The sequence below is a fragment of the Bombina bombina genome, chromosome 5 (assembly GCF_027579735.1).
Source record: "Bombina bombina isolate aBomBom1 chromosome 5, aBomBom1.pri, whole genome shotgun sequence".
Taxonomy (NCBI): domain Eukaryota; kingdom Metazoa; phylum Chordata; class Amphibia; order Anura; family Bombinatoridae; genus Bombina; species Bombina bombina.
In genome coordinates this window covers 308013121-308027631 of record NC_069503.1, presented here as the reverse complement: position 1 = coordinate 308027631, position 14511 = coordinate 308013121, and the positions used below count along the sequence as shown (strand labels likewise).

General features: G+C 41.0%; 1 protein-coding gene across 1 annotated transcript in view; it reads left to right on the top strand.

The window, feature by feature from the left end:
• The window catches only part of ASNS (asparagine synthetase (glutamine-hydrolyzing)), a 111345-nt gene that overhangs the window by 15366 nt on the left and 81468 nt on the right, over window positions 1–14511 (top strand). The window contains exon 6 of the mRNA XM_053714085.1: window positions 13186–13313. Coding sequence (XP_053570060.1) covers window positions 13186–13313 — 128 coding nt within the window. The remainder of the gene's footprint in view (window positions 1–13185; window positions 13314–14511) is intronic.

The following is a 14511-nucleotide window of genomic DNA, read 5'->3' as shown; positions in this document are numbered from 1 at the left end:
TTAAAATTAAAATCCAGCAGTGATTTTACAAATTCTGATTATGTTTTGAAAGTTTCTGTGTTACTTAAAAACATTAGGATCATACTTTGCATATTTCTGTTTATCTTTTGCAAATTACACTGCACTTTGTATTTTCTCTATATTAAAATAAAACACAGAGTCAGAAGGTTGGAGGGGAGTTCTCAGGGTATTTCTAAAGTTTCACAATTCTGAAGTTTCCCAATACTTGTGAAATGCTGCAATTATCTTAGACAAGCTGGTCTCACTGAATTATCTCACCAGCTGTATGCAGGTGAAGTTTGCTCAAAATTCACATTACACGTATTTAACTGACAGAAAAGTAATATATACTAAACTAATAGCAAAAATAAGGTAAATTATCAGGCCCATAGGAAGTTATGAAGCTCTCTGGAAAACTGAAGCGGTCAGTTTTTCAGTTTTATTTTAATTAGAAGACATACAAAGTGCAATGTAATTTGTAAAATATACACATAAATATTCAAAGTATGATCATAATCAGAATTTGGAAAATCAGAATCCTAAGTACACTGATGTATACAAAATAAAATACAAAATAGAAAGTGCAAAGTTTAAATGTTAAAAAACAATCTGAAGTGCAACGTAATATAGAATACTAAGCACAAAGTGTAAATGCAGCAGAGCTCTCATGTCATGCAGTGCTATATTGCACTGGGCTTGACTCTCTTTCACATACAGAAGTGCAGGGAACTACCCTTAGAGTTAAGTGGGGAGGTTTATATCATCAGGCCCTCTATGGCATCTATTTATCAAAGCGTCAACTTTCTTGCATTCAACGGCACCAATACGCTCGCCTAAGATCGCCTAACATTGCTGCCGCAGACCTGAATACGTTCTCCAAAGTTACCAAAAAAGCAGTAAAAAAGCCGCGCACCAAGTACGGTGCGATGAGCAGCGGACTGTTGTTAACTAGCAGTCATTGAGCTCGCTGCTCTTCGGCTTTTTTACAGCTTTATTGGTACCCTGTCACTAAACACCCACACTATACTATACTGTTTTACCCCCTATACCGCCACTCCTGGAGCTCACTGCACCTAAATAAAGTTATTAACCCCTAAACCGACGCTCCCGGAGCCCACCGCCACCTACATTATATTTATTAACTCCTAATCTTCCCCCCTACACCGCCGCCACCTACATTATATTTATTAACCCCTAATCTGCCCCCCTACACCGCCGCCACCTACATTATATTTATTAACCCCTAATCTGCCACCCCCTACACTGTCGCCACTATATTAAATGTATTAACCCCTAAACCTAAGTCTAACCCTAAACCTAACCCTAACACCCCCTAACTTAAATATAATTTAAATAAATCAAAATAAATTATTCCTATTTAAAACTAAATACTTACCTATAAAATAAACCCTAAGCTAGCTACAATATAATTAATAATTACATTATAGCTAGCTTAGGGTTTATTATAGCTAGCTTAGGGTTTATTTTAATTTCACAGGCAACTTTGTATTTATTTTAACTGGGTAGAATAGTTATTTTAAATAGTTATTAACTATGTAATAACTTCCTAGTTAAAATAAATACAAATATACCTGTAAAATAAAACCTAACTTAAGTTACAATTACACCTAACACTACACTGTAATTAAATTAATTACTTACATTAACTACAATTAACTACAATTAAATAAAGTACAAAAAACCCCACTAAATTACAGAAAATAATAAAATAATTACAAGATTTTTAAACTAATTACACCTACTCTAATCCCCCTAACAAAATAAAAAAGCCCCCCCCCAAAATACAAAACGCCCTAACCTACACTAAATTACAAATAGCCCTTAAAAGGGGCTTTTGCAGGGCATTGCCCCAAAGTAATCAGCTCTTTTACCTGAAAAAAAGTACAATAGCCCCCCCAACATTAAAACCCACCACCCACACACCCAACCCTACTCTAAAATCCACCCAATCCCCCCTTAAAAAAAACACTAACCCCTTGAAGATCACCTTACTGGGAGACGTTTTCACCCAACCGGGCCGAAGTCCTCAACGAAGCCGGGCAGAAGTGGTCCTCCAGATGGGCAGAAGTGGTCCTCCAGACGGGCAGAAGTCTTCATCCAGGCGGCATCTTCTATCTTCATCCATCCGGCGCGGAGCGGCTCCATCTTCAAAACATCCGACGCGGAGCATCCTCTTCCATCGACGTCCAACTGAAGAATGAAGGTTCCTTTAAATGACGTCATCCAATATGGTGTCCCTTCAATTCCAATTGGCTGATAGAATTCTATCAGCCAATCGGAATTAAGGTAGAAAAAATCCTATTGGTTGACGCAATCAGCCAATAGAATGCGAGCTCAATCCTATTGGCTGATTGGATTCTATCAGCCAATCGGAATTGAAGGGAAGCCATCTTGGATGACGTCATTTAAAGGAACCTTTATTCTTCAGTTGGACGTCGATGGAAGAGGATGCTCCACGTCGGATATAATTATCTACAAAGGACGGCATCTCTATAATAGGGTTGTTACTTGCAGTCAATAAGGGTAAAAAACAACAGCACTGTTTTATGTTACTGGCAGTGTTTGTGGTGTTGAATAGCTGCACTATGTGTACTCCATGCTGTCAAGGGGGTTAAATCCCTTCTGTGTAGGTGTGTTACTTGCAGTCAAATAGGATAGCATTGATTTGTATGTTACTGGCAGCCAATGGGGCTTAATGACTATTAAGTTGTCACATGGTGGGGTCAAGGTTGCATCAGAGGAAGACCTTTTGAGCGGGCTATTGTGTGACCCCACCTACCAAACCTGTACAGTCACCCACAGCTGGCAACTCTGCTCTCTGAGCAAAGGTGCCCCTGGACCGTTGACTGCATTTTCTAAATAGAAATCAGCCTTGCTCAGGAGGGCAAAATTCTGGAAGTTGGAGAGCTACAAAGTTTGTGGACTATAAAGAGGGAATCGCAAACATTCAAAGTTTAGTTCATGAACTTCATTACAGAATGTTCTCTGTATGAACTTTGCTCCATTTCAAACAAAATAGAACACAGAGCAGACAAGTTTGATGCAACCAGAGATTCAAGTATTACATGAAATATATCAACCAGTTACATGTGTTAAATTGCACTAAGGCCCTCCATATTAGTGACCATGTATAATTTTCCTGTAAAATAAGTTCATGCTGCTGCATAGTTGCAGAAATATGTTGTCTTTACTACAATGCAGTGGTGTCCAGTATTTTTAAATATGACCAGAAGATTTTTTTATTAAGCTACAGTGACATTTACTATACCTATATATAGATATATGGAATTTAGCATAGAGATACAAATTTGGAGAATGGAAAACTAATGTTGGGCCATTGCATACCAAACAAATCACTGCGCTCGACTTTGGCTTTTGGTGCGCATCAGGGACCACTTGTGTTAAAATTTAAAATGAAAAAGGTTGTTGCTCGCGTGCTAACCCAATGTGCGTAGAAAACCAAATTTACAAAATTGTGACCGCTTTAACATATTCTCCCATATACTTCAATGGAGCACGAAAACTGCAAAACCCCAAAAAAAGACACCCTTACTTGTGCGCTAGTCCTCCTTGCAATAAGTCCTCTTCTCGAATCACCCCTAAACCACCATATAGCCCACCACAAAGTACCCAACTACATTATTAACTAAAAGTAACTAAAAGTTACTATAGCATTTGCCGTAGAATGGCTTTTGTAAGGCACTGCACTAAAGCGATTTAACCCTTTTGCTTCTTAAAGGGAAAGAGTCTACAGCTGCATTAATTACTTTTGGGAAATAAGAACATGGCCACCAGGAGGAGGCAAAGACACCCCAGCCAAAGGCTTAAATACTCCTCCCACTTCCCTCATCCCCCAGTCATTCTTTGCCTTTCGTCCCAGGAGGATGGCAGAGAAGTGTCAGAATTTTTAATTTTTGTTTTTGTCTCTTATGGAGGGTAGTACTCTTCGGCATGGGACAGGAGTTTTAAGTAGTCCTGTCAGTCTCTCAGTGAGGTCTTGGATGAAAGTTAGAGTCCGGAGATGCAGGTAGTTTCTTTCTGCATAACTATCCCGACTCATGTTAACAGCTCCTCAAGCAATCGGCGTTATCGAATTTTGCTTCGCTGCCTTCTTCTTTTTTTTCAAGTCCATGGTGGAGGCGATGCTACTATCCGTCACACTTGAAGGGCCGTATTCCTGTTCCACGGCATAGATTCAGGTAAGATTGTCCTGTCATTTTACTTTATTCGTCAATGTACTGTAATGTGAATGTTTCCCGAGAGGCTACCACCTTGCGGGTCTAACTTAAACATAAGGGTCTCAGTGAGTCTCTTTTAGTATCTTGGAATTGAGGGTTAATATCTCCTGAGGGGGGTTATAATCATGTTTGTTATGTGATTCAACCTGCTTATGTCTGATGTTTACTGGACTCCGGGGGGGCCTCGTTGACTCCTGTCAGCCAGTTTTGTTCCATATGCCATTTCAGAGCGCCTGGTTTCTCGGGCTCGGGGAATCAAGGGACTGCTTAGCCACCCGCCTCTGGGGGTCCTGTCCTCCGAGAGGCGAGATCCCTACCAAATCATACTTCAGCACATGCGGATAACCCAGTTTATGGTTCCTCCATGCGGGGTGGCGTGTTTCTCCCGGAGGTTGCAGCATGTTTTCACTTCCACATAATGTTGGCGATTGTTCATCTGCAGAGTCCAGACATTTATTTGAGAATATGCTTGTGCCCTATTGTCCCGGGCCTTCCGCCTTGGGGAGGGCCTCTACAGGTCCCAGCGGGGGTATCTGTCCCTAAGTGTTATGCCTTTCGTTACAGGATTGCGCGCCTTCGCGTGTTGCTCAGGCATGTTTTTCAGTTATTGAATGACCCTATCGTTACCAGTTAAGGAGATTTTCAGTCTGATAATTCAAATGGTGCACCTCATTAGACATGTGGGGATGAAGTAATCTCCTGATTGCCATTTGTTTGAGATCTTTCCCAGTTTTGTAAGATAGGGCTCCGTTTGGCTGGTCCTGTGGGCAGGCCTGTGTCTTTTTGGGCGTTAACCTCAGGGTTGCATTATATTTTATTTATATCTGATGGGATGTCTTTTATTTGTTTTTGTTTCCTTCGGGAACTTTCTGGGATCGATACTCTTTGTTACTTCTTCGGAAGTGGTTTGGGACATGTTAGTCCTATGTTAAAAATGTCTGTTTTCTGTTTTTTCCCCTACGAGGGAGAATTTACACAGTTTGCCAGTTGGGACCCTAGGTGCAGGCTGGTCCTGTCGGGTTCGTTCGGTCTTGCGGATGTTCAGACACGTGGCGCTGTTCTGCTCAGCTTGTTTGGTAGAAGAGCTGAGTGCTCAGGTTATCATTGTTTTTCATGTTTGACTAGCATTCGAGAGGACCTGTGGGTCCATGAGGCGGGAAGGATTGTTTCAGTCCTTATAGCCTTCAGTCATAGATGGCCAGGCAGGGGAGTTTCCCGCTGCGTCACTCTATCTGACATCTGATTTCATCAGAATCTAGAGCCTCCCCCATGTGGTGGACGGTTGGAGGGCTTAACGCCCCTTACTGCAGTTGAGCGGTTTGGCCTTCATCTTTTAGGCCTCTGGATTTGTCCTTTTGGGCTTGATCCAACAGCTTGTACAGGATAGCTGTCCAGCATGCAGAAGGTTTGCAGTTTGAAACCAGTTACAGCTCTTCCCACCTTGCAGGTTTACGTGTAAGCTGTTTATAGTGTTTTTAGACGCAGCTTTTACTCTTTGTCGTGTACTGTCTGTGAGTTATAAGAGACCTTTGGGTCTTCTTCCATTATCTCCGGGTGAGTTGGATCTCCTTTTAGGGATCTGTGTTTCCGGGTGATGTTTGTTCCCTGCGGATACTTTGTTTAGCTCTGGGTTTTCCGGAGCTGGGTAGGCTTAGTGCCTTTCTCTTCTTTGTGTTCTCTGCTTGAGCGGAGGTGATAGGGAGACTAGTCTTGCTAGTAGGATTTTTTTGTCCTTGAGGTATCCCTTGGTTATCCTGAGTCTTTGGGAAGTATCTTCATACGACTTCTAGCCATGCTCCTTGGAGCGTTGGACTTTAGATAGGGGTTGTTCCTTTCTTTGGTCGGGGCTTTCGAGTTCTTCTCCCTATCCAGATTCTCTGGATATGCATCCATTTCCCTTGTGTCTGGCTTTATGGCCAGGTGGGGTGTTTAGTTCTAGGGTAAGGTTTGCCTGAACTATTAGGTGCCCGGACCTGTTTTTCCCCCTGAGACTTCCGGTTGCTGAAGCTTCGCTTGGCCTTTTTCCTGACCCAGTTTTGGGTGGTTTTCGAATCTTGGATCTCAGGGCTGGTCGGGGTGTTCCACAGTTGTGGGAACTTGGGCCCAGATGATCCTCAGTGGTCTGGGATTCAGGCTTCAAACCTGTAACTGTCTAGGGACAGAGTGGTTCAGTTCCACCTTCTTCCATCTACCTGACCGGGTCATGGTTGGCCAGGTTTTCATAGGTTTTTTTTACTCTTTGCCATCTTGTGGTTAGCTGTGTGGCTTGTGCCTCAAGGGTTGTTAGTTCATACCCAGTTGCTGGCACTGAATGTCCATTTTCTGGTGTGCCTTAGGGTTGCATTCCCCTGGTCAGCTTGCCAGTGTTCCCGTGGATTCCCTGCTCTGCAGGTGAATGGGTAGGCTGTGCCTCTGCTTGGCAAGCTATTTGTAGGGGGGTCCTATTCTAGGACGTCTTTGTTGGGAATTTATCTTCCCATTAGCCGGTGCCTTCGGGCCTTGATGAGTTGTTACCCTTCCAGCATCATCCCTTTTCTTTAGGGGATATTCTCCTCCCTGAGGAGATAGAGTTCTTGCTTGGGGCTTCTCCTGGATGGGAGGTGAAAAGGTGGGATTGGTTCCCCCTGGGGTCTTGCTGGCTCCAAGTCAGACTTGGGCCTTTATTTGGATAGATCCTTCGGTCTATGGCCTTGTTGTCTGTTTTATGAGTCGGGTTGTATTTAAACTCTGTGGGGATGGCTGTACTATCCTTACGCTAGTTCCTGTTCCTGTTTCGGGATTCTTTGTTCCCCTGTGTTGGATCCCTAAGGCTGGGTTGGTCCAGCTGGGTGTGGATCTGCGGGTCAGGATGGCTGAGCAGTCTAAGGTGCTGCGTTTGGGTCGCAGTCTCCTGTGGATGTGGGAGCTTGTTGAGTCTATCCTGTTAGCTCAGTCTGCTAAGATATAGATTTTTCTTTCATCTTGGTCCATTGATTTCAGAAGAGGGTTTACTCTTCCTTCAGGTTTTGAGCATATACTCTCCATCTCGGGGGGCCTCGATTGAAGTTTTGTGTTTCCCTTTTTAGGGACCTGTGTGTAGGTCCGGCGAGTTAGGTTGCCTGGAGCATGCCCTCTGTCTGGGGGTTGCTTTTGCAGTCTGTTTCTTGCTTGACTGCTTCTTCTTCCTCGCAAGTACCCTCTGTGTTGCCCTGTTATGGACTCTGTGTTCTCAAACTTGCGGTTTTTCACCTGAGTGTATTTCACACTTTTTCATGGTCAAATACCTCGGTATGTTTGGGTCCCTTTGGGTCTCTGTGAGCTGGGCTCACTCTTGGAGGTGTTCTTTTTGTATTAGGGGACCTTTCGGTTTCCTCTGTCCTCCTTTGCCTTGTCCCCTTAGGGGTTTTGGCTGGTGTCCCCTTCATTTGTGGGGGGTGAGTGGTGGGGGACCATTGGGCGACGGTGTCTCCTGGAGGACTGTTGGCTCAGATGAGTCCATTTGCGGTCTCTGGCCATTTGGCTTCTGGACTGACTGGGAGTCAGTGTCATTGGGGCTTTTCCTCTTAAATTTTTTTTATTTGGTAGAGGTTCAGGCCTGGTGCCCTCAGTATGGTGCCCTCAGTATGGGCTGCCTATTGTACCCTCCCGTCTTGCCGTCTTGGCATTTAGTGTCCTCTATAGCTTGGGTATTGTTTTCCCAAAAGTAATGAATGCAGCTGTGGACTTTTTCCATTTAAGGAGAAAAACATAAATTATGCTTACCTGATAATTTCCTTTTCTTCTGATGGAAAGAGCCCACAGCTCCCCACCCGTAATTTTATGTGGGGCGTCCTTATATTCTTCTGGTACCTTTCACCCTGATATTTCTTCTACTGTTCCTTGTTCCTCGGCAGAATGACTGGGGGATGAGGGGAGTGGGAGGAGTATTTAAGCCTTTGGCTGGGGTGTTTTTGCCTCCTCCTGGTGGCCAGGTTCTTATTTCCCTAAAGTAATGAATGCAGCTGTGGACTCTTTCCATCAGAAGAAAAGGAAATTATAAGGTAAGCATAATTTATGTTTTTCTAAAAAAAAAAACTCCATTCTACAATAAAAATAGCCCCCTACTCCCACAAAAATCTAAAATCTAAAAAAAACTACTCTAATAATTGCCCTGAAAGAGCATTTAGTTGGGCATAGCCCTTAGAATGGCATTTGGAAGGGCAGTGCCCTAAAGTTCTTTTGCTACCCAATTAAAAAAAAACCCTATTAAAAAAAATATCCGCCCAAAAAAGTCTACCACTAAACCACAAAGATGGTACTCACTAAACTACTTGCTCGCAACCCTGATCACATTTTCACAAGTGCGCTAACCCGACATTAAATATTAAAATTCCAATGTTCTTTACATAGCAGAATGTGTTCTATTTATTCATAAATAAATAAACAGTATATATATATATATATATATATATATATATATATATATATATATAATGACTTTTTAGTAAAATATATATCTATATATCTATACATATATATATATAAATATATATGATTATATATAGGTATAGATATATATATGTATAGATGATTATATATAGGTATATGCAGATATATATAGGAATATGGGAATGTGAAATATTTCCAGTAAATACATAGTTAAACACTAAACATGAATATTGCATGAAAATAATTGTACATGTTTTCAGCTACATAACTACAGAGGGCTCAAATGCACTTATATATGTTTATATATGTATACATAAGTATTTATGTGTGTTTTACTGTATATTTACTTTACATAGTTCACATTCCAATGTTCTTCACTTACATGATAATTTCCTTTTTATTCTTAAATACATATTTCTATGTATGTGTGTATATACCTTTACCTGCATATATATTCCTATAAATATATAGGTATGTATAGATATGTATTTTACATGAACACAGCTACCAGTGTTTGTATCACTACTGGTAGCTGTGCAGTGCTGGATTACAGCGGAAAATCTAACAGGGAGACCCTGTTCAGTGTACTAGCCACTGTTGAGTGCTAGCCTGCCCTGCTGCACCGGTCACAGTACGGTGCCTATACGTCTGGTCACCATCATTGTACACCATATTATATGAGACGGATTACACTATGAGGCACCCTCTTTCTGCTCTCACACTGAATCATGAAAGTTTAATTTTGGCTTTATGGTCCCTTTTAGTTGATTTGTTTTATATGCTATTGTTATCCTAAATTCTTTGTTTTATTTTCATCATTGATCAATGCGCCAACAAAGTTTTAACTCTACCCCCATTCAGACTTAACTAACTAGTGCCTTGCTCCTATTTGTGTATAACTTTTAAAGGTTAAATATTGAATAGTAAATAATTTCAAACACGCATACTACATAACTTTATTAGGAGAAAAAATTATATTGATAAGAACCAGCCAGGCTGTACATACACACATGCACACTTTAAAAAATGCTTAAACCCTGTGTTGAATGAAAAGACTGTAGCAACCAATAGTGCAAATATGTATCAAGTTGTAGGTAACTTCATTATAGCCACGGATATATTAGCCATATTAGTTAGGCAAGAAAACCCATTTAAAGTTTCTATCATATATGTGTACTAAAAGTTATGACTGCAAAAATATTTATAATAGAGTGATAGCTACTGATCTAAGGCAAAACTCCTCCTTTCGCCGGAGTTACAATTAAAGTTACACTGTCTGATATGTTCAAATCAGCCAATAGGATTTCAGTATCTCTCATCCTATTGGCTGATTTGAACAGCCAATAGGATTTCAGAAGCTCTCGTCCTATTGGCTGATTGGAATTTGAAGAATCAAATCAGCCAATAGAAATGCAAGGTACGCCATTTTGAAACGGGTACCTTGCATTCAACTTCAGTGTACGGCGGTGACCGTATGAAGAGGACGCTCCGCGCAGGGTATCTTTGCCCTCCAGGATAGCTCCGCTTCGCGCCCCCAGGATGAAGATAGAAGACGTCCCCAAGGTGGATGAAGGTGTCGCCGCCTGGATGAAGATGGATGTCGGGACTTCAGGAACCATGAGTAGATTTTATGGGGTTAGTGTTAGTTTTTTAATTCTTTTGGTGGTTTTATTTTAGATAATGGATGGACACTTGCAAAAGATCTTAATGCCCTTTTAAGGGCAGTAAAAGAGCTGATTGCCCTTTTAAGGGCAATTTCCATACAAATGCCCCTTTAGGGGCAATGGGTAGCTTAGGATTTTTTAGAGTTAGGTTTTTTATTTTGGGGGGTTGGTTGAGTAGTGGGGTTTACTTTTAGGAGGGACTTTTAATTTTTTAAGGTAAAAGAACTGTTTAACTTAGGGCTATGCCCTACAAAAGGCCCTTTTAAGGGCTATTGGTAGTTTATTGTAGGTTCGGGGTGTTTTTATTTTTTGGGGCGGGCTTTTTCATTTTTATAGGGCTATTAGATTAGGTGTAAATGTTTTTATTTTTGAGAATTTTGTTTATTATTTTTTGTAATCTTAGAGTTTTTTTATTTTTCGTAATTTAGTGTTTATTATTTTTTGTAATTTTAGATTTTTTTAATTTTTCATGGAGTTAGTTTTTTTTTATTTGTAATTAAGATGTTTTAATTGGTAGTTTATTTTATTTTATTAGAATAGTTATGTTAGGTTGATTTATAGTTTAAATTTAGTTTTTTTTTAATTTCACTTGTAAGTTTTTATTTATTTTAAGATAGTTATATTGTAATTTTAATTTAAAGTTAGGGGGGTGTTAGGTTTAGGGGTTAATAGTTTAATTTAGTATTTTGCAATGCGGGGGGGTTAGCGGTTTAGGGGACACTAGGTTTAGTTTAGTAGTTACGATGTGGAAGGCTGGAGGTATAGGGGTTAATACTTTATTATAGTGTTGGCGATGTTGGGGGCCGGGGTTTTAAGGATTAATAGGTTTATTTAAGTGTCGGCGATGTCGAGGAGCGGCGAATTAGGGGTGAATAGATTTATTTAGCGTTGCGATGTGGTGGGTGGTGAATTAGGGTTTTTTTAGGTTTATTTTGCGTCGGCAAAGTCAGGGGACAGCGGATTAGGGGTTAATAGGTTTATTCAGGTGTTGGCAATGTCGGGGATGGCGAATTAGGGGTTAATAGGTTTATTTAGTATCAGTGATGTTGGGGGCAGTGGATTAGGGGTTAATAGGTTTATTTAATAGTCGTGTTAATAGGTTTATTTAATGGGTGGGCAGCAGGTTAAGGGTTAAAAATGTATTATAGTGTTTGCCATGTGAGAGGGTGGCGGTTTAGGGGTTAATAGGTAGTTTATGGGTGTTAGTGTATGTGACGGATACCCCGGCTACCCCGACTGGGTAGCTCCGCCAAACGGGTCCTGCTTCCTCCCTACCAACTGCAGCTATGTAGCTGGCCAGTGATCACAGCCTGTAGCCACCCCTGATGCCGACAGCACCAGTACTCAGGGACCCATCCTGTAGCAGACTACAGCTACCCAGACTAGGTAGCTCTGCCAGAGTGTCCTTCCTCTGCCTGGAACAGGCTGCTATGTAGCCCAGGAAAGTGATTCCTATGTAGCCCAGGAAAGTGATTCTAGCAGGAGCTCACCTAAATGACTAGACAGACTAGCATTCAGGTGAAAAAAAGAACTGCCTTTATTGGGACAAACACACATCTTTTATACACACACACATCTTGATAAAACAGAGAGACAATGCCACAGTTTTCCCGCCATTCCCGCCCCTCCAGACTGACCAGCGCCTCCATAGCAACCATAGTCCCACAGAATCCCAGGACACAGTGGTGACGGTTTTGGGGTGATCCTGGGGGAGCAGCACTTCCAGGGTGTCATTTGAAAGTTCTCAGTCCCCAGATGCCGCAATCCAAAAAGCGTTTTGATTCGTTATTGGGGAAGTCCGGAGATACAGCCCGTTGAAGTTATGGGGGTAGGGGTGTCCAAAACGCCTGGTTTCCAAAGCAGCTCCCCTCCGGTAATTCCCCCACCTCTTGTCCTCCCTAGGGGCTATTAATCCCCAAAAGAGCGTAGCTCTGGGGCACATGGTTGCTGGAGCGACCAGGGGTAAAGTTAGCGGGTGTCCTGCTATCCTGTGGCCAAATGGGAGTTCCAGGAGCCCGGACAGCCTGAGAGGGGGTAGGAGGGTTTTCCTGGTCATACACCAGCTTTTCACAAGACAAGCAAACCAAAGCTTTCAGGGATTGTGGTTGCTCTGAGGAGCCCAAAACCACTGAGAAACAACAGGGGTGAGGTTGTAGGGGAGTGGGGGGGGGGTAGCCTTAGCTGTCTGGTATCCGTGACAGTGTACTTTTTAACATTTTAGTTATGAGTTTTGTGAAACATTTTTGCTACACAAAATCCATAACTACTGCTCTCAGATGGCGGTATGGATCATGTCGGCATAGGCTGTAACGCAAGCATTTTAGCCGGACCGCACAACCTGTAATACGGGTGCAATGAAAACCTTGCACTCAAATGTCATTTTTTTGAGTGCAGAATGGACATTGCGTCACAGGCTAAAATGCTTGCTGTATAGCTATACTGCCGTGACTCGTAATATGCGTTCCCGGCCATTCCACGTGCAATGGCCAATTTTTCAGTGGTATAGCTGTACCGCAAAACTTGTAATCTAGCCGAAAGTTATTTATTATGCGTGTTTGAAATGATTTGCTATTCAATATTTAACCTTTAAAATGTATACACAAATAGGAGCAAGGCAATCTTTTTCTTTGTGCAATATTTATTGAATTTATGTAATTAAACTTACATTATACTGCCCAATACGCCACAATTCTATGGTTAGCAAATTGAAGCTAAGATATACCATTTGAATTGACAATATACATTTTCTTAAAGGTATATTAACCCTCTCAATATTTCAAGTTAATTAATTAGTGATTCACCAAGTGTTGCACTTCTGAAACTAATAAAAATTATTTTCTTATTTGTTTTTTCAGGAGGACTGGATTCAAGTTTGGTTGCTGGAACTCTTCTCAAGCTCATGAAAGACAGTAACATTCCTTACCCCTTACAAACATTTGCAATAGGAATGGAAGACAGCCCTGATTTGCTGGCTGCTAGAAAGGTAACCCATACTTTTTGAAATATAATGTCATAATGCAGATGAGATTTTTACCTCCCTTTATATTATAGACTGACGATCAGAATCAAGTAAATAACTAGACCATGTTTTTAATTAAAGGAGAACTTAAGCTAACCATAAACAGTTTAATTAATGGAAATATAAGATCAGTTCACTGTAAATTTATCTAGTTAGCTGAAAATGCATCAGAAAACGGTGCTTGTTCCATTTCCTCTCAGAAACCAAAGATGTAAATGTTATTTATACTGAAATTATGAGCTTCCAGGGGAGGGTGGGAAGGGGATGCAAATGCTCACCTAGAATTTCGACCTTTATACAAGTATAATAAGCTTCTATTAGATTACATTTTTTTTCTGTCAGTAAGCCAACATTTTAAAATTATTTCAAGCTTATGTGTGGGACTTTACCTATGTGTTTAACCCATTTGTAGGTGTTAAAGGGACATAAAATTGTTTGGCACAACTAATTACTACTCATCACACTATTGCATTTCCTCATGTGTTAAAGGGACAGTTTACTCAAAAATTTTCTCGCCTTTAATTTGTTCCCAACGCTCCACTTTACCTGTTGGAGTGTATTAAATTGTTTACAAGCATTTCCATTAACCTTATATTGGCATTTGAATTAGTTTATTTAGCTTGTGGTGTCCCCACCCATCCTGAAAGTTTTTGGCCACGAGGCCCAGCTGTATTAACACAGCCAGTAGACGAAATTACACTCCCAGGGGGTTATAGAAGAGATACGGTAATAAAATGTTAATTTTCCATTGTTCTCTACAAGTATTGGTGATTGGTTTATGGACAGATATAAGATAAAGAAGCAGGTATATGTACACAATGTGATAACGTAATGAGATCTGATTATACCTACAAGCTCAACCCATTTTATTAGGTTGTGACTTCAAAACACAAAATCAGCTAATTCATATACACAAATAAGTCTTAAAAAAGCATATTTCATACATTTTATACTCTGCAGCGGGTAAAAAAAGTTATTGGTAACACATTAAGGGAAAAACAGTGCTGTTCTCCTATGTTAACACTTTAAAAGTACAGGATGATATTGTAGCTTAAGTATTCTCACATCCTATGGGTCCTATCTATCAAGCTTGCCAGAAACAGCAGTTATGAAGCAGCGGTCTAAAGACTGCTGCTCTATAACCCTGTCTGCCTGCTCTGAG